This window comes from Mytilus galloprovincialis, chromosome 6 (assembly GCF_965363235.1).
Source record: "Mytilus galloprovincialis chromosome 6, xbMytGall1.hap1.1, whole genome shotgun sequence".
Taxonomy (NCBI): Eukaryota; Metazoa; Mollusca; class Bivalvia; order Mytilida; family Mytilidae; genus Mytilus; species Mytilus galloprovincialis.
This window is the reverse complement of record NC_134843.1, coordinates 92,476,551-92,503,718: the sequence shown is the minus strand read 5'-3', so window position 1 is coordinate 92,503,718 and position 27,168 is coordinate 92,476,551. Positions and strand designations below refer to the sequence as shown.

General features: G+C 32.1%; 1 protein-coding gene across 2 annotated transcripts in view; it reads left to right on the top strand.

The window, feature by feature from the left end:
* LOC143080723 (synaptic vesicle membrane protein VAT-1 homolog-like) overlaps window positions 1-26,743 on the top strand; it is a 37,785-nt gene extending 11,042 nt beyond the window's left edge. For both annotated transcript variants that reach the window (XM_076256721.1, XM_076256722.1), the window contains exons 4-11: window positions 2,034-2,249; window positions 5,649-5,791; window positions 14,444-14,547; window positions 15,567-15,622; window positions 21,992-22,186; window positions 23,113-23,196; window positions 23,614-23,709; window positions 26,372-26,743. In XM_076256721.1, coding sequence (XP_076112836.1) covers window positions 2,034-2,249; window positions 5,649-5,791; window positions 14,444-14,547; window positions 15,567-15,622; window positions 21,992-22,186; window positions 23,113-23,196; window positions 23,614-23,706 — 891 coding nt within the window. In that variant the 3' untranslated portion in view covers window positions 23,707-23,709; window positions 26,372-26,743. The remainder of the gene's footprint in view (window positions 1-2,033; window positions 2,250-5,648; window positions 5,792-14,443; window positions 14,548-15,566; window positions 15,623-21,991; window positions 22,187-23,112; window positions 23,197-23,613; window positions 23,710-26,371) is intronic.
* Window positions 26,744-27,168: the final 425 nt, after the last annotated feature.

Below are 27,168 nucleotides of genomic sequence, written 5' to 3'. Positions count from 1 at the left end.
ACTTGATTATTATTTTTCATCATTTTAGACATTTTAGACTTCACGCTGCGATATGAAAGATGCTTATCGTCGACTTTAACAAAGAAATAAATGGTAGATTACTTTGACTCTCATCGCCAACATAGATTTATCGACCGTTTTCTTATTTCAGTAAACATACCTAAATAGAAAAAAAAACCAATGTATTGGTTACTTTTCAGTAAAAACTGCACTGGAATATATTCCCAACATGGAAAATATTCCCAACATGGAAAAACCTAATATTCGATTACCTTTAAAATAAGTTTAGATTTTCTCTCAAGAACTTATTGACAGACACTTTACCATTCGAGATAAAACAGGACTTAATTAGTGTTGTCTAAATCGACCTTTTCGAACGCCCACGATATTGTACATTTTAACATCGCAATTGAAAAAGCTTACAATGTAATTTTTTCTATTAACTGAGAAATCGTTATAGCTATCAGTTGATTAAATAATGATTTTGCCAGAATTATTTCTCTCATAGGCATCAGTGTGTTGTCCTTTTGATGCTGTCTTCAATATTCCCATTACGTAATAACAGTTTATTGCCGTTTTTAGACACAACTACTCAATTTTTGATGCGAAGAATATGGTTAATTAGCATTTGTTTGCAGGTTTTTGTAAAAGTTATTTTAAACCATGGCTGCAATATAATATTTTCAGTAATATTTCACTTTTAGTTGTCCCTTAGCGAGTGCTAGGTACAAACGATGAAACAGCAATACATCGGGCATTGTTATCGATGTATATGGGCATCTTCACTATTATAATAGAAATAACAATATTTTTGTTACTCGGGAATTTTAACTTATATGATGATTTGTATCCATGGCTCGATAGAAAACAAGATTACGATTTGCAGTCAGATTGGAAGAAGCCATCGACATTGCTACCAATATGACCGTCTTATCTTTATTCTATTTAAACGATATCTTAATATGTTAATACGATATCTTATTAACTAAATGATGTATCTTGTTAATTGATCAACACTAAATACACTAAATAAGATATCTTATAGATTAAATAAAATATCTTACAAAACATTTTATGAAGATATATTATTGAGTTTCAAGTATCTCATTTAGTTATTGAATATCTTATTTAGATAAATGATGTCGTGTTTATATTTTAAAAATATACCATATAAACTATATAAGATATCGTTTATATATATCTTTTCATTTTTAAAGATATCTTATTTAATTTTAAATTAATAAGATATCTTATAAACTAATTGAGATATCTTACATTCCATTTGGTTGATACATGTGTTTTAGCTTTGGATTTTGACATTTGATTAGGGACTTTCCCATTTGAATTTTCCTCGGTGTTTAATATTTTTGTGTTTTTAGTTTTTACATATGTTATAAGATATCTTGAAATTGAATAAATAATAAAACTGGTTGCTATATATACGTAGAGTATTCATGGCGAAATCAAACCGAATGTACCACAACATTCTGAAATGCAATTCATTGACTTTATTTAAGGTTGTGTGCTATTTTGCTATTTTACTATTTTATGCTTTAGCCGGAAAAACACGTACGTGACCATATCTTTTCTTTATATATTCTCAAAGCAATTTCTAAAGGCTATCTTCTCTTATTTTTGTTTACAATTCTATCATTTAGTTTAGCTTCTAATCTCAAAACGATGTTTTTTTCTCTGTATAAGCCAAACAAAATATGTCATTTTGTCACAACAAGTATCTTGAGAAAATGCATGGTAGCCTATTTTTTTTTATATTTTTGAGCAAATCATGATATACTAGGTTTTGGCAAAGTATGAACAAGTTCTATTATTTTTAATTTATACGCCCATACAACCTTAAGTTGTATTTGCGACACCGATTTAGTATTCTAATATCTGATATGAACACTGCAGCATTTTCCTATCGTGTAGTATTGCCTATTAGTAGAATCCAATCTTAAGGCATGCATATTTCTGAGTCTTTTGTTGATGTATTATTTCATACTTACCAGAATATTCATATGTTTTATTTCCAGGTTGGAGACAGGGTTATTGGTTTTTGTGATTACAATGCTTGGGCAGAGGCTGTTGTACTTCCTGCTCAGTTGGTGTACAAAATGCCAGACAATATGAGCTATCAAGACGGTGCTGCATTAGCGATGAATTACTTAACTGCTTATATCATGTTGTTTGACATGGCCAACCTGAGGAAAGGACAATCTGTGTTTGTTCATTCTGTTGGTGGTGGTGTGGTAAGTTGTTCATAATATATTTTAGAGACTTAGTTTGTTCACTTCTTTCCACCATGTACTTGTAAGGCTTTCACTTTTACTCCGGTTGTTCAGTAACTTCATTTGTTCGGGCATATTCTTTTTAATGTATACTAGTATTACGTCCGATGCTTTAGCTTTATACATGACAAGACATTTAAAAAATGTCTGTTTTAAATGTCTATATCACGAATGTCAATCTTGTATGGGTAATTATGTTAGTTAACGCAAAATGGTGGTAGAATAACAATGACACTGATAAACAAACTTAAATTTGGGTGAAATGTAAAACTTTTTAATGGTTGTCTCAACCAATCATAATTGAATAGAAAATATCTTTTAAAAGTTAGTTTTCAGAATCCAAGCAGATATTGATTATCTGAGCCCATTTCAAGAGAGAAACTTCATCATATATATATGATTTTTTGGAAGGAATTGTGTAAGGAATTTGGTGGATTTATTTATAATTGCTCTGCTAAAAACTAGTTCAGCTAGTCTGTCAATGTTTTTTGTATTATATACAAGGCAAAAGATACCAAAGGAATATTTAAACTTCAATGTTCCTCCTAAATGTCGTTACTTCAATGTTCCTATATGTCGTTACTTCAATGTTCCTCCTAAATGTCGTTACTTCAATGTTCCTAAATGTCGTTACTTCAATGTTCCTAAATGTCGTTACTTCAATGTTCCTCCTAAATGTCGTTACTTCAATGTTCCTCCTAAATGTCGTTACTTCAATGTTCCTAAATGTCGTTACTTCAATGTTCCTAAATGTCGTTACTTCAATGTTCCTAAATGTCGTAACTTCAATCCCGGCACTTTTCCCGAATGTGACCTACCGAATTAGACTGATTACCGGGTATGTACTTATATGAACAACACGACGGGTGCCACATGTGGGGAAGGAACTACCAACCCTTCCGGAGTATCCGAGATTAACCCCCCCCCCCTTTTCCTCGTGATGCTCAGTCTTTAGTTTTCTTTCTTGTGTTTTGTCTTTCCGTCGTTTTTGTTCTTTTGTAATTTTATTGTCAGTATGTTTTCGAAAAGAGAGGTGAAAGAATACTAGCGATACATTGAAAACTCATAAGTCGAAAATAAGCTGACAACATCATGGCTCAAAAAGAAAAAGACAAGCAGACAAACTATAGTATACAAAATACAACATAGAAACCTATAAACTGAGGAACACGAACCCAACCAAAACCTTGGGGTGATCTCAGGTGCTCCGGAAGGGGTATATGTGACATCTATCGTATTGCTTTTGTTAGTAACAACCGGGTGATTAACCTTTTTCGGTAGGCCACATTCAAGGGAAACAGGGCGGGAATGTGGTTACATTTTTTAACCGTAATCATCTATGAAACGGTATTCAATGACGGTCAACCAACTCGTGATGGCGTCCGTAAAATGTTCGAAGGGAAGATTTCAACTTCACCACTAAGAACTCTTGTTTTAATAGCTTCCTTCCCAGCAGCAACCCTCAATCAATAATTTTTTTATAGGAAATGCAAATTCTGGAATATCGTTCCAACTGGCAAATCATTCATGTGTAGGCGCTGCTGGAATGTTGCTACATAGAAATGGAAAGTTCACAATTTAAAAGTTAAAGTAATTCATAATTAGACCGTTAGTTACTTGTTTGAAATGTTTCACATTTTTCATGTTGGAGTCTTTTATAGCCAACTATACGGTATGGGTTATCTCATTTTTGAAGACCATACGGTGGCCTACAAATGCTTACTACATTCTTATTTTTACTCTGACGGATAGTTGTCTCATTGACAATCATACCATATATGTCCTAATATTTATATTAACATATTTTGTATACCCTTGTCCATTGTTAAAGACTGTATATTAGATGTTTTTTTTGTTGTTTTTGTTTGTTTGCATCGTTTATTACTTTTCTCATTGACATCAACCCTACCACTCCCTTTATTCCTATCGCCTTACCTTTTGGGGCCTTAATCAATATCCGTCAGATTTCAGACATCAATCTCTTTAAATGGCTTTGTAATGTCTATTCATATGTACCATAAAAGTTCTTTTATAATGTCATTATTTGACAATATATATTTGCCTCATTTACATCATACGATTTGATATACAATCAATATAGTTCTACTGCGAAGAGATTGCAGAATAACTATTTTGACAGGAAATCACGGAAATCGTCTCCTGATAACCATAAAGTTCCTTTCCCATTAATGACAACGTAATGTTTTAAATATCATAACGCAGTTAGCTCCAGTTCGTGTTAAAATATGTCCGATACAAAGTCCATGTTATATTCATACAATGTTATGAAGGTTTTTCTTGCATATGTCAGACTTTTTACTTTATGCATGATGATGTACCTGGGCTTATTACACCAACATTGTATTATTAGTCTTTGAATGTAGTTAATTCCCAGTTACTGTCGTTGCCCGTCCGGAAAAGTCATCAAAATGAAAATGTGGCTGATCCCTTCTCTTTAGCGGTTGTTATTTTATTGCTAACAATTTGGTTAGTACTTTTTTTTAACGTATCACATAATTGATTGATTGATTGTTGTTTTCTTTACGCCGCATTAGCACAAAAAGGCTATATCGCGGCGATCACATAATTGAAGCTGGTCACTAGTCTCTTTACTATAGTATTTCATTCTCAACTAATTTTTATGCCCCATTTATGGGCATTATGTTTTCTGGTCTGTGCGTCCGTTCGTTCGTTCGTTCGACCGATCAACTTAAAACTTACATGTTCCCTATGATATGATCTTTCTAATTTTAATGCCAAATTAGAGATTTTCCCCCATTTTCACGGTCCACTGAACATAGAAAATGATAGTGCGGATGGGGCATCCGTGTACTGGGGACACATTCTTGTCTTATCATATTGTGTGAACGCTTGTCCATCCTTCAAGAAGACGTAAAGGTCTTGATGGGGGATCCTCATTCATGTATTTTTGTGTGTATCCATTATTCTGTGTCCTATAAACCCCATCCAGATCCTCATAAACTAGTATATTAAAATGTTCGTGTCTGTTCTTCTTCCTTCCGAAAATCTTGGTAGGAGGGAGATGCAACGGAAATTTAAATTATGGTTATCATTACTTCTTGTTTGATTGCAAGCATATTAAAATAACTACTGTAGGATGTGTTTGGATAATTACAGGACGTGTTTTAATAAAGTTTAGTTCCTAATACCATGGTAATTTCGGGGCCTTTTATAGCTGACTGACTATGCGTTATGGGTTTTGCTCATTGTCAAAGGCCATACGGTAACTTATAGTTGTTAATTTCTATGGCATGTTAAGTCTAGTGGAGAGTTGTCTCATAGGCAATTATACCAAATCTCCTTATTTTCTTATTCTTATATTAACATTATTTTTTGTAGGGACAAGCATTAGGCCAACTGTGTAAGACGGTGGAGAACGTGACGGTATATGGCACAGCTTCTTATTACAAACATGAGTTTGTAAAGGAGAGTGTGGACCATTTATTTGATAGAGTAGTAGATTACTCACAGGAAGTTAGAAAGTAAGAACATTACGATCAAAATATAACAATACTCCAGTGTACAAAATATAAATAAATGTCACATACTTGAATACCAGAGTTCTCGAAAGCTTTCTTTTCCTGGTGGTCCTTAAAGAAATCTGCTGGTTCCCACTATTGTGTCTATTGTAAAATAACAAAATTGTGAAGGTACTTGTGAAATTTGGTGGTCAAATCATTTAAGGACCTCCACTTTTCGAGGAACTCTGGAATATCGAATTATAAGTAGTCTTATTTAGATTATAAAAGTGTGCAGAAAAAGGTAATTTTCTCATTACGTTCAATTATTACATTAGATACATTGCAATTCTATATTACCATTATGATACGAAATAGAATAACAATTCATTGCTGGACTAACCCATAGACTCTTATCAATTAATGTTTTACGGATTCATAATTCTATTACAGCGCAACATTTACGTGTTATATTTTTGTAGCACACCCATTCAGGGGTTTACGGTAAATGTCATCCCACTCATTCAGGGGTTTGCGGTAAATGTCATCTCACTCATTCAGGGGTTTGCGGTAAATGTCATCTCACTCATTCAGGGGTTTACGGTAATTATTATCTAACTTAATTCAGGGGTTAATGTTGTTTTCTCACTCAATCAGGAGTCAAGGATACCTGTTATCGCACACATTTGCGTTATTTCTCTCATTCAGGGGTTAATGATAATTGTCATCTTACTCATTCATGGGCTATGTAAATTGTTATCTTACTCATACAGGAGTAAACGGGAATTGTTATCTCATTTTTTCAGGAGTTAATGGTAATTGTTATCTCACTCATTCAGGTGTTAATGGTAATTGTTGTCTCACTCATTCAGGGGTTTATGGTAATTGTTTTCTCACTCAATCAGGTGTTAATAGTAATTGTTATCTCACTCATTCAGGAGTTAATGGTAATTGTTATCTCACTCATTCAGGTGTTAATGGTAATTGTTATCTCACTCAATCAAGTGTTAATGGTAATTGTTATCTCATTCATTCAGGAGTTAATGATAATTGTTGTCTCACTCATTCAGGAGTTAATGGTAATTGTTTTCTCACTCATTCAGGGGTTAATAGTAATTGTTATCTCACTCAATCAGGTGTTAATGGTAATTGTTATCTCACTCATTCAGGAGTTAATGGTAATTGTTATCTCACTCATTCAGGGGTTAATGGTAATTGTTATCTCACACATTCAGGGGTTAATGGTAATTGTTGTCTCACTCATTCAGGTGTTAATGGTAATTGTTATCTCTCTCATTCAGGAGTTAATAGTAATTGTTATCTCACTCAATCAGGTGTTAATGGTAGTTGTTATCTCTCTCATTCAGGAGTTAATGGGAATTGTTATCTCACTCATTCAGGGGTTAATGGTAATTGTTATCTCACACATTAAGGTGTTAATGGTAATTGTTATCTCACTCATTCAGGTGTTAATGGTAATTGTTATCTCACTCATTCAGGAGTTAATGGTAATTGTTATCTCTCATTCAGGTGTTAATGGTAATTGTTATCTCTCATTCAGGTGTTAATGGTAATTGTTATCTCATTCATTCAGGAGTTAATGGTAATTGTTATCTCACTCATTCAGGTGTTAATGGTAATTGTTATCTCACTCAATCAGGTGTTAATGGTAATTGTTATCTCATTCATTCAGGGGTTAATGGTAATTGTTATCTCACACATTCAGGGGTTAATGGTAATTGTTTTCTCACTCATTCAGGAGTTAATGGTAATTGTTATCTCACTCATTCAGGTGTTAATGGTAATTGTTATCTCTATCATTCAGGAGTTAATGGTAATTGTTATCTCTATCATTCAGGTGTTAATGGTAATTGTTATCTCTATCATTCAGGAGTTAATGGTAATTGTTATCTCTATCATTCAGGTGTTAATGGTAATTGTTATCTCTATCATTCAGGAGTTAATGGTAATTGTTATCTCTCTCATTCAGGGGTTTTTGGTAATTGTTATCTCTCTCATTCAGGAGTTAATGGTAAATGTTATCTCACTAATTCAGGAGTTAATGGTAATTGTTATCTCTCTCATTCAGGGGTTTATGGTAATTGTTATCTCTCTCATTCAGGAGTTAATGGTAAATGTTATCTCACTAATTCAGGAGTTAATGGTAATTGTTTTCTCACTCATTCAGGTGTTAATGGTAATTGTTATCTCTATCATTCAGGAGTTAATGGTAATTGTTATCTCTATCATTCAGGAGTTAATGGTAATTGTTTTCTCACTCATTCAGGAGTTAATGGTAATTGTTATCTCACTCATTCAGGAGTTAATGGTAATTGTTATCTCACTCATTCAGGAGTTAATGGTAATTGTTATCTCACTCATTCAGGTGTTAATGGTAATTGTTGTCTCGTTATCTCACTCAATCAGGTGTTAATGGTAATTGTTATCTCATTCATTCAGGAGTTAATGGTAATTGTTATCTCACTCATTCAGGGGTTAATGGTAATTGTTATCTCACTCAATCAGGTGTTAATGGTAATTGTTGTCAAACTCATTCAGGTGTTAATGGTAATTGTTATCTCACTCAATCAGGTGTTAATGGTAATTGTTATCTCTCTCATTCAGGTGTTAATGGAAATTGTTATCTCACTCAATCAGGTGTTAATGGTAATTGTTGTCTCACTCATTCAGGGGTTAATGGTAATTGTTATCTCACACATTCAGGTGTTAATGGTAATTGTTATCTCACTCATTCAGGTGTTAATGGTAATTGTTATCTCACTCATTCAGGTGTTAATGGTAATTGTTATCTCTCATTCAGGTGTTAATGGTAATTATTATCTCATTCATTCAGGAGTTAATGGTAATTGTTATCTCACTCATTCAGGAGTTAATGGTAATTGTTATCTCACTCATTCAGGAGTTAATGGTAATTGTTATCTCACTCATTCAGGTGTTAATGGTAATTGTTGTCTCGTTATCTCACTCAATCAGGTGTTAATGGTAATTGTTATCTCTCTCATTCAGGTGTTAATGGTAATTGTTATCTCTATCATTCAGGAGTTAATGGTAATTGTTATCTCTATCATTCAGGAGTTAATGGTAATTGTTATCTCATTCATTCAGGAGTTAATGGTAATTGTTATCTCACTCATTCAGGAGTTTATGGTAATTGTTATCTCACTCATTCAGGAGTTAATGGTAATTGTTATCTCACTCATTCAGGTGTTAATGGTAATTGTTGTCTCGTTATCTCACTCAATCAGGTGTTAATGGTAATTGTTATCTCTATCATTCAGGTGTTAATGGTAATTGTTATCTCTATCATTCAGGAGTTAATGGTAATTGTTATCTCTATCATTCAGGTGTTAATGGTAATTGTTATCTCTATAATTCAGGAGTTAATGGTAATTGTTATCTCTGTCATTCAGGTGTTAATGGTAATTGTTATCTCTATCATTCAGGAGTTAATGGTAATTGTTATCTCTCTCATTCAGGGGTTTATGGTAATTGTTATCTCTCTCATTCAGGAGTTAATGGTAAATGTTATCTCACTAATTCAGGAGTTAATGGTAATTGTTTTCTCATTCATTCAGGAGTTAATGGTAATTGTTATCTCTCTCATTCAGGAGTTAATGGTAAATGTTATCTCACTAATTCAGGAGTTAATGGTAATTGTTTTCTCACTCATTCAGGTGTTAATGGTAATTGTTATCTCTATCATTCAGGAGTTAATGGTAATTGTTATCTCTATCATTCAGGAGTTAATGGTAATTGTTTTCTCACTCATTCAGGGGTTAATGGTAATTGTTATCTCACTCAATCAGGTGTTAATGGTAATTGTTGTCTCACTCATTCAGGTGTTAATGGTAATTGTTATCTCTCTCATTCAGGAGTTAATGGTAATTGTTATCTCACTCAATCAGGTGTTAATGGTAATTGTTATCTCTCTCATTCAGGAGTTAATGGTAATTGTTATCTCACTCAATCAGGTGTTAATGGTAATTGTTATCTCACTCATTCAGGATTTAATGGTAATTGTTATCTCACTCATTCAGGAGTTAATGGTAATTGTTATCTCACTCATTCAGGTGTTAATGGTAATTGTTGTCTCACTCATTCAGGTGTTAATGGTAATTGTTATCTCTCTCATTCAGGAGTTAATGGTAATTGTTATCTCACTCAATCAGGTGTTAATGGTAATTGTTATCTCATTCATTCAGGAGTTAATGGTAATTGTTATCTCTATCATTCAGGTGTTAATGGAAATTGTTATCTCACTCATTCAGGTGTTAATGGTAATTGTTATCTCACTCATTCAGGGGTTAATGGTAATTGTTATCTCACTCATTCAGGGGTTAATGGTAATTGTTATCTCTATCATTCAGGTGTTAATAGTAATTGTTATCTCACTAATTCAGGAGTTAATGGTAATTGTTTTCTCACACATACAGGGGTTGATGGTAATTGTTATCTCTATCATTCAGGAGTTAATGGTAATTGTTATCTCACTCATTCAGGTGTTAATGGTAATTGTTATCTCACTCAATCAGGTGTTAATGGTAATTGTTATCTCATTCATTCAGGGGTTAATGGTAATTGTTATCTCACACATTCAGGGGTTAATGGTAATTGTTTTCTCACTCATTCAGGAGTTAATGGTAATTGTTATCTCACTCATTCAGGTGTTAATGGTAATTGTTATCTCACACATTCAGGAGTTAATGGTAGTTGTTATCTCACTCATTCAGGAATTAATGGTAATTGTTATTTCACACATTCAGGGTTAAATTGTAATTGTTATCTCACTCATTTAGGGTTTAATTGTAATTGTTATCTCACTCATTCAGGGGTTTATGGTAATTGTTATCTCACTCATTCAGGTGTTAATGGTAATTGTTATCTCACACATTCATGAATTAATGGTAATTGTTATATCACACATTTAGGGTTTAAATGTAATTGTTATCTCACTCATTCAGGTGTTAATGGTAATTGTTATCTCACTCATTCAGGAGTTAATGGTAATTGTTATCTCATTCATTCAGGAGTTAATGGTAATTGTTATCTCTCTCATTCAGGGGTTAATGGTAATTGTAATCTCACTCATTCAGGTGTTAATGGTAATTGTTATCTCACTCATTCAGGTGTTAATGGTAATTTTTATCTCACTCATTCAGGTGTTAATGGTAATTGTTATCTCACACATTCAGGTGTTAATGGTAATTGTTATCTCACTCATTCAGGAGTTAATGGTAATTGTTATCTCACACATACAGGGTTAATGGTAATTGTAATCTCACACATTCAGGTGTTAATGGTAATTGTTATCTCACTCATTCAGGGGTGAATGGTACTTTTTATCTCACTCATTCATGAGTTAATGGTTATTGTTATCTCACTCATTTAGGAGTTAATGGTAAATGTTATCTCACTCATTCAGGTGTTAGTGGTAATTGTTATCTCTCATTCAGGTGTTAATGGTTATTGTTATCTCACTCATTCAGGAGTTAATGGTAATTGTTATCTCACTCATTCATGTGTTAATGGTAATTGTTATCTCTCTCATTCAGGTGTTAATGGTTATTGTTATCTCACTCATTCAGGAGTTAATGGTAATTGTTTTCTCACTCATTCAGGGGTTAATGGGAATTGTAATCTCACACATTCAGGAGTTAACGGTAATTGTTATCTCACTCATTCAGGTGTTAATGGTTATTGTTATCTCACTCATTGAGGAGTTAACAGTAATTGTAATCTCACAAAATCAGGTGTTAATGGTAATTGTTATCTCACTCATTTAGGGGTTAATGGTTATTGTTCTCTCACTCATTGAGGAGTCAACGGTAATTGTTATCTCACTTAATCAGGTGTTAATGGTAATTGTTATCTCACACATTCAGGTGTTAACGGTAATTGTTAACTCACTAATTCAGGTGTTAATGGTAATTGTTATCTCACTCATTCAGTGGTTAATGGTTATTGTTATCTCACTCATTAAGGAGTCAACGGTAATTGTAATCTCACACATTCAGGTGTTAATGGTAATTGTTATCTCACTCATTCAGGTGTTAATGGTAATTGTTATCTCACTCATTCAGGTGTTAATGGTTATTGTTATTTCACTCATTCAGGGGTTAACGGTAATTGTTATCTCACTCAATCAGGGGTTAACGGTAATTGTTATCTCACTCAATCAGGTGTTAATGGTAATTGTTATCTCACACATTCAGGTGTTAATGGTAATTGTTATCTCACACATTCAGGGTTTAATGGTAATTGTTTCACTAATTCAGGTGTTAATGGTAATTTTTATCTCACTCATTCAGGGGTAAATGGTAATTGTTATCTCACTCATTCAGGTGTTAATGGTAATTGTAATCTCACTAATTCCGGAGTTAATGGTAATTTTTATCTCACTCATTCAGGTGTTAATGGTAATTGTTATCTCACTCAATCAGGTGTTAATGGTAATTGTTATCTCACTCATTCAGGAGTTAATGGTAATTGTTATCTCACTCATTCAGGAGTTAATGGTAATTGTTATCTCACTCATTCAGGAGTTAATGGTAATTGTTATCTCACTCATTCAGGTGTTAATGGTAATTGTTGTCTCGTTATCTCACTCAATCAGGTGTTAATGGTAATTGTTATCTCATTCATTCAGGAGTTAATGGTAATTGTTATCTCTATCATTCAGGTGTTAATGGAAATTGTTATCTCACTCATTCAGGTGTTAATGGTTATTGTTATATAAATAAGTCATGTGTTAATGGTAATTGTTATCTCTCTCATTCACAGGTTAATGGTTATTGTTATCTGCTCCATTAATTCTGGTGTATATTTGAATTGTTCACTCACTAATTCGGGTGTGAATAAGAATAACAAACAAATCACAAACTGAATCATAATAGTAATAACAATTTAATAAACATACAATTTCTTTTACCTTACACATGGGTATACTTTTAAAACAACTGCCAAAAAGACAATCCAAATGTTGACAAGTCACATTTTTAGCTCACCTGGCCGAAAGGCCAAGTGAGCTTTTCTCATCACTTGGTGTCCGGCGTCCGTCGTCCGTCGTCGTCGTCCTGCGTTAATTTTTACAAAAATCTTCTCCTCTGAAACTACTGGGCCAAATTTAATTAAACTTGGCCACAATCATCATTGGGGTATCTAGTTTAAAATATGTGTCCGGTGACCCGCCCAACCATCCAAGATGGCCGCCATGGCTAAAAATAGAACATAGGGGTAAAATGCAGTTTTTGGCTTATAACTCAAAAACCAAAGCATTTAGAGCAAATCTGACGGGGTAAAATTGTTCATCAGGTCAAGATCTATCTGCCCTGAAATTTTCAGATGAATCCGACATTCCGTTGTTGGGTTGCTGCCCCTGAAAATTGTAATTTTAAGGAAATTTTGCTGTTTTTGGTTATTATCTTGAATATTATTATAGATAGAGATAAACTGTAAACAGCAATAATGTTCAGCAAAGTAAGATCTACAAATAAGTCAACATGACCAAAATGGTCAGTTGACCACTTTAGGAGTTATTGCCCTTTATAGTCAATGTTTAACCATTTTTCGTAAATCTTAGTAATCTTTTAGAAAAATCTTCTCCTCTGAAACTACTGTGCCAAATTTAACCAAACTTAGCCATAATCATCATTGGGGTATCTAGTTAAAAAAATGTGTCCGGTAACTCGGCCAACAAACCAAGATGGCCGCCATGGCTAAAAATAGAACATGGGGGTAAAATGCAGTTTTTGGCTTATAACTCAAAAACCAGAGCATTAAGAGCAAATCTGACAGGAAGTAAAATTGTTGATCAGGTCACGATCTATCTGCCCTGGAATTTTCAGATGAATCGGATAATCGGTTGTTAGGTTGCTGCCCCTGAATTGGTAATTTTGAGGAAATTTTGCTGTTTTTTTGTTATTATCTTGAATATTATTATAGATAGAGATAAACTGTAAACAGCAATAATGTACAACAAAGTAAGAACTAAAAATAAGTCAGTCCCATGACCAAAATAGTCAATTGACCCCCTAAGGAGTTATTGCCCTTCATAGTCAATTCTTAACAATTTTCTTAAAATTTGAAGATTTTCAATAACATTTTCAACAGAAAGTACTGTTATAGATAGAGATAATTGTAAGCAGCAAGAATGTTTAGTAAAGTAAGATCTACAAACACATCACCATCACCAAAACACAATTTTGTCATGAATCCATCTGTGTCCATTGTTTAATATTCACATAGACCAAGGTGAGCGATACAGGCTCTTTAAAGCCTCTAGTTAAATTAAAATTTCAACTATTTTGAAACAACAATATGGTACCAAATTTTTAGTGTTTTATGATTATTTATTTACACGTCTGTGAAACAATGACTGTTTGATATATATCCATAATTTTTATGTTAAAAACAAGTTTCTTTTCCAAGAAAAAAAGGATTAAATCATGTTTTTGTGTGAATTGTACATGCAAAATAGTATGTCAAAATTGTCCCCACTTCCTATGAGTTGCAAAGAGATCCTCCGTGATGATCTAGCACATGTTTAAATTAAGTTGTGACTTTCATTAATGTTTTTCCTTGGACCATCCCCAGAGGGTGTGGATATCATTTTAGACTGTTTTTGTGGAGGATAAACAATTTTGACTTTTATTTCAGACTAACCCCTGAGGGTGTGGATATCGTTTTAGACTGTTTATGTGGAGATGATACAAACAAAGGCGTTTCACTACTTAAACCAATGGGAAAATATGTCCTTTATGGTAGGAACTTGTGTCTTGATACAAAAAAGTGGATTAGGAGATGTGGTATGATTGCCAATGAGTCAATTGCTAAATCTAGCAATGAATAAACATGTATTGTATTACAATTGTATTGTCTATAACTCAAGGTCGCCATCATACTTTAACAGTCTTATAAAATACTTTATATAAGTGTGTAAATATTGCTTTTCTGTTGGCACTAAAACAAATACTGAAATTGGGGAAAAGGAGATAGTGTTACAAGATGTATAAAAATGGGTTCAAAACTCTAATTTGGCATTAAAATTTGAAAGACCATATCATAGGGAACATTTGTACTAAGTTTCAAGCTGATTGGAACTTTATCAAAAACTTTAATCTGAAGCAGGTCAGACGGAGGTACAGACAGACCCACAGACCAAAAATAAAAAGCACAATGAACCTAGGTGAGGCATACAAAGCTAAATCAGTGTTTTGTTCTACAAAGCAGGATTAAAATAACGCATTATTCCTTTTTCTTGCATGTAATATTTGCAACTGGACATTAAACACCAATCAACCCATCAATCCAATAGTAATAGTGCCAAACACCAATTACCTTATTTCTTTAATATCTGTTTCTTAGCTGTTGAATTGATGCAAACTGATACGTGACAATCAAGGATTCTACAGAAATATAATTGTCAATTCGTAAAAGAGCAATACATGTATATGAGAAATTGATTGTCAATAAGAAAGAGCAATATATGAGAAATAGATCCATAGAGATCCATAAAGCTAACATGACGGCAGCGGTATAAAGGCAATAAAGGATATATTAATACATACAGAATATATTAGTCCCACTTTTCTATTCTTTGCTGTAAAATTGAATGTCGGTCTATTATATATATGGATGTTGGTCAAGGTTGATATATTATTACTAATCATTATATTGATATATTTTATTCATCTTATATAAATGATTTAAAGATATAAAATGGAGATTATCTTTTTTATCAATAATCTTTTCTTATATGTTATTTATTACTTTTTGATAGGATCATCAAACATAGTCACAGGAGAGACAAAAAGCTTCTTTAGTTTTGCAAAATCTGTAAGTTTTTAAAGAGCCAGTCTGTGATAAAACCATGCAAAATGGTCCAAATCCAAAATATTCCAATCAGACTGATATTTTGTATTTTAGATACCTTATATGTAATAACTATTTGTGCAAAATATTTTGAAAAAATATTCAGCCATTATTTGTGTATGCCGAACATTCGATAATTGTCTATTTCTGTACTGACAAATGGCCATTTCAAGCCTATTTTAGGGTATTTTGACCTGATTTTTTTTTGTTTTATAGAAAAAATACAGCTTAATGATAACAAATATCTTAACTAACAACTTAAAAAGAAAGGAAATTATGATAATTCAAAAAGTTGTGAGATTTCTCAATACCCCTACTAACAGGTTGAAATTGCATGGTTTTGAAAAAGTGCCGATTCAGCAAAATTTGTATATTTTTAAAGGCTTGAATCTTGTAAGATCATGTTTTATTTTCAATAAAATGTAATATTTCATGAAGCTTATATATTTATCTACAAAATGCAAGAAAATGGTGCTCGGCAAATGATACCTTCTTACCAGAAAATAATAATTAAAGATAGGCGTGATGGCCATTTTGCCGATTTTTTTATTTTTTTATCTGTTTCATTAGAAACTTTTTAAAAGTATGTAATAGTCAAAATATAAGAAAAATAATGACTGAACTAATGTTTACTGGTTATATTAATTGAATAAACCAAGTTTAACTTAGTTTAAATTATAAAATATACTAAAGGAGTAAACCCGGGAAAACTGCTTTTTTGCATTTTTTGCCCCTAAACTGAGCATTTTTACCATATGTTTAAAATCTTAACTTATTCAAAAGTAAATTACTTTAGTAACTTAAAATGGGCTGTTTTATTTACAATACTATGCATACTCATCAGGTAATATCATCATGAGTTCTTCACAATTTTAGCATTTTATAATAGTCTAGTTTTTAGACGCTTTTTTGTCTAAATTCAAAGTGGCCACAATTGAGTTCAGTTTTAAATTTTTAAAACATGTTGTATTTGATAAATGATTCATAAAACTGTTTAACATATAAGAGATAGAGACTCAACATGAATGCAACCCCTTGCAATTTAGACAAAAATACTATCATAAAAGTACTAAAAATTCTAAGCACGTCTCCTTCAGATGAAATCGGGGTATTTTCTTTTCTAAAATAGTATGAAAATGTAGACAAAATTGTACAAACTGCGCAGCCTTGTACATCCATGTTATCTATTTCCAGAAAAGAGGAAGATTCAATAGTTTTGTGAATTTCATAGAATTGTGCCTCTTACCTAGAAAAGTGCTATATTTTGTATATTGTGATAAAGCTTTATGTCAAATATAAAGAGACTACTCTTTATAACAGAGTGGAGAACAGTGGACATAACAGTAATGTTAAGTTTCCGCCTAGAATGTAATCTCTAGCAATTTTGAGGCTTGGGAATAAGACATGTAAAATACAGATGGCCTATTACTACCAGCTGAGACAAATACAAATATTTCAAATTGCAATAAAATTTATTTCATAACCACATGTAATAACCAGATACTCCGCAGGGTGCAGCATTATACGACCGCAGATGTCGAACCCTGAACAGTTGGGGCAAGTATGGACACACCATTTAAGCTTGATAAAGCTCTGAATTTGGATTGTGATTAAATAGTTGACACAACAGAATGAGTGTGGTCTAAGAACTTAAACTTAAAAACTTAAAAAAAATTTAATTTGACATTTACCTATTATGGTCCAATATCCAAAATCTAAATACATGGTTAGATTCAGCATATCATAGAACCCCAAGAATTCAATTTTTGATGCAATCAAATAATGTTCAATTTAGACCCCATTAGACTTCAATGTGGACCAATTTGATAACCGGACCCAAATATTAAAAATCTAAATACATGGTTAGATTCAGCATATTGAAGAACCCCAATTATTCAATTTTGTTGAAATCAAACAAAGTTTAATTTTGGACCCCGATTTGGACCAACTTGAAAACTGGGCCCATAATCAAAAATCATAGTACATTTTTAGATTCAGCATATCAAAGAACCCCAAGAATTAAATTTTTGTTAAAATCAAAATAAGTTTAATTTTGGACCCTTTGGACCTTAATGTAAACCAATTTGAAAACAGGACCAAAAATTAAGAATCTAAATTCACTGTTAGATTTGGCATATCAAAGAACCCCAATAATTCATTTTTTGATGAAATCAAACAGTTTAATTTTGGACCCTTTTTGGCCCCTAATTCCTAAACTGTTGGGACCAAAACTCCCAAAATCAATCCCAACCTTTCTTTTATGGTCATAAACCTTGTGTTTAAATTTCATAGATTTCTATTTACTTATACTAAAGTTATAGTGCAAAAACCAAATATCTTTAGATGACGACGACGATGACAACGGCAACGTCATACCAATATACGACCAAAAATTTTCATTTTTTGCGGTTGTATAAACACAAATATACACAGATAAATGGTTAAACTGTTGAGCAGACATACAATTACCCGGCCACGTCCACTTGTATTTTTGTCCATCTGATAAGTTAAGCCTTTTTCAACTGATTTTTATAATTCGTTCTTATGTTTTACTGTTATACCACTGTCCTAAGTTAGGGGAGGGTTGGGATCCCCAGCTAACATGTTTAACCCCGCTACATTATTTATGTATGTGCCTGTCCCAAGTCAGGAGCCTGTAATTCAGTGGTAGTCGTTTGTTTATGTGTAACATATTTGTTTTTCATTCATATTTAATATACATAAGGCCTTTAGTTTTCTCATTTGAATTGTTTTACATTGTCTTATCGGGGCCCTTTATAGCTGACTATGCGGTATGGGCTTTGCTCATTGTTTAAGGCCGTACGGTGACCTTTAGTTGTTAATGTCTGTGTCATTTTGGTCTCTTGTGGACAGTTGTCTCATTGGCAATCATACCACATCTTCTTTTTTATATTGTCATTAAAATGGTAAGATTTTACTGTTTATATACATGTAATATCATGGTGGTCTTCCGTAAAGAAAAACGTGCAAAATGGTCTAAATACAAGTTTTTAGTCATGAATGAACATGATGAAGGTATTGGCAAAAAAAAAGTAAAAGTTTGATAAATCTGAAAAAATTTAACATAATAAAGTCATCAATATCTATTTTAACTAAATATTAAACAATTTTGCAGCATCAGAATTTTTTTGGATAAAAACAAGCATTCTGTGAGTAATACATGGCAATACATAGTCCCCAACCCGTTACAAATTCATTGTAATGGAACAAAATCTTAATTTGATCTATAATTTGTCATGGTGTAAATTACATAAAAATATCGAGACAAAATCTTCAAGCAAAACAAAAAAAACTTGTTGAATTCTGACTATCTAAGTGAATTTCCTATGTCCAAAGACCACAACTCTGCACACAAATATCAGACTGGAACAAAACTGAATCACTAAATACCAAAGAAAAGGAAAAACATTCAAAATGTCATTTTGTCCTAAAAAAAAATGAGTTATTTTCGTTTGAACAGAAATTTTCTAATGAATAAGTATTTCATCAAAAATGTAATTCTGGAGAAAGGGCTTCAACTGAACAAAGAGAAAAGCTTAAAGCGTGAATAATGAATAATTTGACCTGTAACTTGTCATGATAAATCAATAAACCAAATATCAAATCAAAATCTACAAGCACAAAAAGTCTTGATTTGCCAAAATGACAGATAGACAGACTGACAGACAGACAAACGCAGTGCAAACCTAAGTCCACTTAGAAGTTAGCCGTTAGGGGACTTAAAATCAAAATCTCAAAGTATCAACAAACAGGAAAGAGATGTTCTTTGGAGAGGGAACATTCAAGATCATTTTGGCAAAGCTTTCGATTTTTGAAGAAGTAGGGTCACCTCAAATGTCTTTCTTTTATCTTGATTTAATCTGAGATATAAATCAAAAACTTTTATATGGCACATTATATATGCACATATACACTTTTTTCGTAGATAAAATAAATTGGCCACATTTTTTACATACGCTCTAATAGACACAGATTTCGAATCTAGACACTCAATGAGTGATTGCCCCTATAATTGGTTGCATTCCAATCAAAAGTTTCAAAGAGGAAGATTTTTTGAAGAACAAGTATGTTCACAACTCTGTTTCATATAACAAGCTTTTTAAAAGACTGTCATCAATTGAAAGTATGTGAAAATCAGGTGTTCGCAGGGCGCAGCTTTATACAACCGCAGTGGTTGGACCCTGAACAGTTGGGGCAAATTAAAGTTGGTCACAATGTTCAAGCTTGATGCTGTCTGAATTTGGATTGTGATTGCATTTTTGACAAAATAAAGGTTTTTGTTACAAAATAAATGTGGTCAAAGATCATAAAATCTATTGCACAATACTGTGCAATTGAAGATTTCTTCTTGAAAATTTGAAAAATTTGAAATTTGAAAAATTTTGAAAAAAAAAGAAATCCCTTAAAAAATTGTTTACAAATTCCCCCCCCCCCCCCTTTATTGAAACCCCCTTTAAGGAATAACCCTTAAACACAATCCCATCCTTTCCTTTTAAGTATATAACCTTGTAGTACAATTAAAGAGAGATCCATATACTTAAACCCAAGTTATTGTTTGGAAACTAGAAACATGCTTCTTTTTGGCCCTTTTTTGGCCCCTTATTCCTACATATTTTGGACAATTAATCCAAAACTAAATCCCAGCCTCCCCTTTGTTATATGGAGCATTGTGGTACAATTTGAGAGAGATCCATACAATTACACACAAGTTATTGTCTTGAAACTAGAAAAATGCTTGTTTTTTGGCCCCTTTTTGGCCCTTAATTCCAAACTTTGAACCCATGACCCATTTAAATAAATCCAAACCTTCTACGTGTGGTTTTAAACATTGTGATACAATATCAGAGCAATTGAAATACTTATACACAAGTTATTATCCTTAAACTATAAAATGCTTGTTTTGGCCCCTTTTGGGCCCTTAATTCCTAAACTGTTGGGACCATAATCCCCAAAATCGATCCAAACCTTCCTTTTGTGGTATTGAACCTTCTGAAAAAAATATCATAAAGATCTATACACTTAAACTAAAGTTATTGTCCGGAATATAAGTCTACTTTGATCAGTTTTAGTTAAAATATTTAGGGGCAAAAACTATTACAATTAGTGCATTTTATAGATATTTGGGAGCATTTTTTTACCAATTTCCGAATATTTGACAGGCTAAATTTTTTGACTTGTCTTAGAACTGATATGCACCTTTAAAAAAATCCTAAAAGTTGAAAAAAATAAATATGATCTTGAGAGAAAACACCTACTGAGTACATGTACTACATGCAAGTTATCTAATACATCTGTTGCACGAACCTCTCTGGCAACCTGCCAAAAGGTAAAAAAAATGTCAAAATGCATTTTTTCTTTTTTTTTTATAATGTTCATTGCAAAATATAACAAGATAATGCTATATTTAAGAGATATATCAATTATCCAGACCTTTAAAAAGTACCTAAATATGGTGATTTTTTTGGCATTTTTTTTTAATAATTCACAAATATGCAAATAAGGCTGTTAAATGAAAAATAGTGTGAATTTACAAAAAAATTTTTTTTATCTTAACTCCTAAATACCCAAAGATTTTGGAAATATATATAATGTTGCCCAGTTATAACTACCAATTTGGACGAAATTTGAGATTTTGCATGGTTTTATGGCAGACTGGCTCTTAATGAAACACATTAAAATGGTTAACCAATATTGAAGCTTAATTCTTCTTAATAAATACGAAAAAAATGTCTAGCATCTGGAAATGTTGAGTATTTGAAAATAGGAAAAGCATCATTTTATAAATAGGGAGTTCATTATTTAACCAATGATTACCTGACATTATATTTCACAAACACCTGAAAAATCATGTTTTTATAAAAATGTGATGCACTGGCATGTTCTATATAGAGTAAAGCATGGACATTTCTAGAATTAGCTAAAATTTGAAATCATAATGTTTTCTTTTAATTATGCCAAAGGAGAGAGTAAGTTTTGAGGTCTTTTTGACCCTGTAAATCAATGGAAATACATAAAAACATATAATACCACAATTGTTTACATTTTCTTCCACATGAGTTGATTTTGTGTTAAAGATACGATTGTAACTGAAGCTTACTTGTGCAAATTGCTCACATATATTAAAATATTTTTAAAAATCTGTTTAGCAATTAAAATCTATGAAATAAAATGAAATAACTTTTAAGTTAAATGTACAGAAAAAGTATGGAACAACAGATAAAGTTTTAAAAGCATGAAGACTACTATTAAAGAAATACTAGGTAATACAATAAGCTATCTTTAGTTGTTTTTGACCACTTTTTTCTGTTTTAGTGGTGGCAGGTCGACAAGATCAGTCCAATCAAACTTTATGATGAGAACAAATGTATAGCTGGTTTCCAACTCCGTCACCTTGTCTTTAAACAAGGACAATACCAATATGTTAAGCAAGTCATGGAGCAACTTTTCAAACTGTATAATGATGGAAAGATCCGACCTGTCATAGATTCAGCATGGGCACTGGAAGATGTTAGTTTTGATTGACGTTTATATTACAGATTTAAATATTGTGGATTCATTATTATTCATGTTATATCAATTTTCGTGGGTAAAGGTGGACCATGTATTCAAATGTTCAATGACATACAAATGTTCTATAGGCTTGTATGCAGACTTGGGCAAATTCATGTTCTATAGGCTTGTATGCAGACTTGGGCAAATTCATGTTCTATAGGCTTGTATGCAGACTTGGGCAAATTCATGTTCTATAGGCTTGTATGCAGACTTAGGCAAATTCATGTTCTATAGGCTTGTATGCAGACTTAGGCAAATTCATGTTCTATAGGCTTGTATGCAGACTTGGGCAAATTCATGTTCTATAGGCTTGTATGCAGACTTGGACAAATTCATGTTCTATAGAATTGTATGCAGATTTGGGCAAATTCATGTTCTATAGGCTTGTATGCAGACTTGGGCAAATTCATGTTCTATAGGCTTGTATGCAGACTTGGGCAAATTCATGTTCTATAGGCTTGTATGCAGACTTAGGCAAATTCATGTTCTATAGACTTGTATGCAGATTTGGGAAAATTCATGTTCTATAGACTTGTATGCAGACTTGGGAAAATTCACAATACAAATGTTCTAAAAAGAGCTAGTATGCAACTATTAAATCTTGGTTGAAATGTAACGTCTACACTTTTGGTATTAAACTAGAAATATATATACATCATGGGGTATTCAATTATAGATTCATGGGTTAAATAAAACCTTGACATATTCAACAATATTTGGACTTATTTATTTGATAAGTCCCTTTGAAACAACCAATGATTTATAAAGATTCACAGAAATTGACCAATATTAACTACCAATCACTGATTTATTCTATATGCAAACAAGTTTCCTATTTTTGGTGACACAACAAGTAAATATTTTTTACATGTTATTTACAGGTAGGAGATGCAATGCAGAAACTCCATGATAGAAAGAATGTTGGAAAAATAATTCTGGATCCAAGCTTACAACCAAAACCAAAGGTAACCACCCTACAATAGGTTGATTTCTCGGTGTCTTTTAAATTATTTTAGTTTTGCATAAGGGTTTGGAGGAAAAGGAGGGGGGGGGGGGGTCCATTTAATATTTTTTCTTTATTCTTTATTTATAAGTTTCATAACATTTGGTTGAGGCAGACTAACGTTAGAGAATGGAAACCATTTTTTCAGGACTTACGGACAGACTGATATATAGGGGTAAAACTTAATGCCCCCTCCGCTACGGCCCGGGCATAAAAGTAGTAAAAGGGTAATACAAGTACTGAAATGGATATGCAACTTATATGGTTATTTAGTTGGAAGTCAATAAAATCTTGATTGAAAATTTAACTTTTCTATTTTATGTTCTTTTCAGTTTTTTTTTGTTTTTTAAATTTATTTATTAATTTGGATTATTTTTAGCTTGCTGGTCAAGGAAGACAACACACTGAGAGTACATGCAGTGATGACATCAAAGAGAAGGAACCAATTGTTAATGGAGAAAACCAGTCATAAATGGTGAGCAAAGAAGCTTATTTAACAATATTATATTTGTACATTGTACAATGATGGGAGATAACTCATGATCTTTTATTATTCATTGTAAATGACATGTGCTTAACCAATGAGTAAAAATGAGATTAATTGAAGAAAATAACATTTCTGCAAAGACATTTGAATAATATGATTCACCAAATAGTGCCTTAGACTAGTTTCTATTGACCAAATATGGAATAAAACAGTACACAGATCAATTGAAAATCTGATTCATTAAAAGTCTCAAAACGAAACACTGTTACAGCCATATATTCTTCATGTCCATCATTGAACAAAATTTATACAAAGCAACTGAAAGCAAATCTTTTAATAATGTCTCCAAAAAAAACCATAAGTGGATGTTCATCCAAGAAAGTCCAGATTCTTTATAATTGTCTCCCTTACTAGTTAAACCAATAAACCTGATATTGGTTCTAGTTGACCTATTGTTTGAATTAAAGGAGGATTGATGTGGTAATTGAAATTAAAAAAAATGTGAAAGAATTTGTGAAATGAAATCAATGTAATGTTAATCTGAAGAGATGATCATTTATACATAACAATGACTCTACAGACTAAATGAAATCAATGTAATGTTAATCTGAAGAGATGATCATTTATACATAACAATGACCCTACAGACTAAATGAAATCAATGTAATGTTAATCTGAAGAGATGATCATTTATACATAACAATGACTCTACAGACTAAATGAAATCAATGTAATGTTAATCTGAAGAGATGATCATTTATACATTACAATGACTCTACAGACTAAATGAAATCAATGTAATGTTAATCTGAAGAGATGATCATTTATACATTACAATGACTTTACAGACTAAATGAAATCAATGTAATGTTAATCTGAAGAGATGATCATTTATACATAACAATGACTCTACAGACTAAATAAAATCAATGTAATGTTAATCTGAAGAGATGATCATTTATACATAACAATGACTCTACAGACTAAATGAAATCAATGTAATGTTAATCTGAAGAGATGATCATTTATACATAACAATGACTCTACAGACTAAATGAAATCAATGTAATGTTAATCTGAAGAGATGATCATTTATACATTACAATGACTCTACAGACTAACATAATTGATATTTTACTTTTAGTATATGAAAATATCATCTAATTACAACAAACTGTTGACACAGAACTTTGTATTGCCTTCATGTAATTTGAAAGAATAACAAATAGAAAACTCTGTGGAAATGAGAAAAGCCAATGATAATAAATGTACATTTACAACAGCATTCAAAAAGCCGTTTACTTATCACAATAGTCCCGAGATTACTCTGATGTCCCTTGGCTGTTCAGGGCCCAAGATTGTCTGGCAAAACAGCCCTTGGACATCAATGTAATCTGGGACTATTATCACAAGTGGCTCACTTTAAGGAAGCTGGCTTGTCAAGTTTTTGATATTTTGTCAGATTTTCGGAATCCTCTGGTTTTATCCATTTGAATGCCTTGCAAAAATTTGCCCGGTGACCCCCAATTTTCTTTTTGTAAATCTCAAACATGTATAATAATAAGCCATCTGTAAAAGTCTTATAAAATTTTAATTACTTTTTAACAGTTTTTGAGAACTTCACCTTGTCAATACTAAAGCTATGAAAAGTCAAGAGAGAATATTTTCCCGCCAAAATTTCAATGGCTAATATCTCGAAAACAAGCATGGTGACCTATATATTTTTTTTGCTCTATTGATTCCTTTATTAATCCCCTATCAATATTAACTAGTGTTTTAAAAATTTAATTACTTTAACCTAACCACATCCATGCAAAAACTTCCAAGCCAATGAACCATTATAGTGGAAGAGGCTGTATAATCTCTATGGATATGAGATGTGCATCTAAAATTAAGTCAATGAATATGCATGTATGCTTGATGGAAACTTCAAAACAAATTATCAGTGTCAAAATTATGGACTGTCTTGCTTTAGCACTGTTGATGCTGCCAGGGTTAACATTAATGCCTTCATGGAAAATCATCAAAATCAAACAAAAATCAAACACATCCAAATTTGAAGTTTTAGTCTCGGTACAATGCTTCAAAGGGATGGGCCAAAATAAGATTAAAAGCCATCCTTGTCTCTAGAATAAATATCAGTTGAAAACCAGGTTTCAAAATAGAATTATGTTAACTAATTAAACAATACATTACACTACATCTTGTTTGAAGAAAACAGGCTAATGAAAAATCAATCAGCCACAAAGAATTTTGTCACTACTAATTTAGGCTTGTATAAAACAGCAGTAAACATTGAAGAAGATAAACAAATTACAGCAAAGAAAATCAATATGTCTACAAGCAAAGTAGTAAATTTACATTAATGTGGTAGTATGTTAATTAAGTGGTGACACTTCATTGTATAACTCCTGCAGGTAGGAGGAAAGATTCATTTAAAAATCAATAGATGAAATACATTGCTGAGACTGGTAGGTACTAAATATAGATATTGAATTTCATAAACTTTTATGGAAACTTTAAATACTTGTATTAACTAAACGTCTGGCATGGTAAATAACACCGTTTTAAAGTGTTTTATTTATGAATTTGACTTTCAAAGTTTGGAATTCAGTTATTAATTATCAAAACTAAAATTATATTTTTTTAGAAAGTGGTGTAGTGGGAAGAACTGTGTAACCAGGAACCATGCTAAATTATTGCATTACCAAGATAACAACTTACTTTGCTATAATGAACAGCATAAAGTGCATGATCACCATGTACAACAAACGGGACTAAATTTTTGTGGAAGATGAATGTCATTTATTATTTGTATGTTAGTAAATAGATTTTATGTTGCTAGAATTGTTCCATCCATTAAAACTGGCATTATACTTAAAATGAATGAGCATATAGTACTCATGAATAGCCTCTACTTAATACCATGTAACATGTAACTATAATATTGTAAACTCTACAAGTCGTTACTTGAAACGACTTTGATGGAACTAATGTAAACTTGTTTAAGTATTATATTAAAAATATTCTTCAAGTTTAGTTGTCAGTTTCAAAGTAGAACCCCTAAAATTAATAGTACTCTCAACATTCCAAAATGAACTGTCTAAATTTATGTCATGACTCTTGGACTCATGGAGAAATTAAATTTTTCTTTTGGCAGTTTATATTCATTGGACTTGTTCAAAACTTTAATGGAATACCATTCATTAAAAGTATACCACAATATTACAACCTGCCAAAGTTAGTTGCTAAATTTTGTCAAAATTCTATTTTTAGATATTAACTGCTGTATAATTTGGTGCTGTATATTCTCTAATAGATGTTTGTGTTGATCAATTGTTGTTTTACCGGGATTAAAAGGGCATTCGTTAAAATGATTAGTTCCGACCTGTTTGTTATCTATACCCCCAGGAGTATTTATAATTGTTTATTATTGTTGTGCTTTAT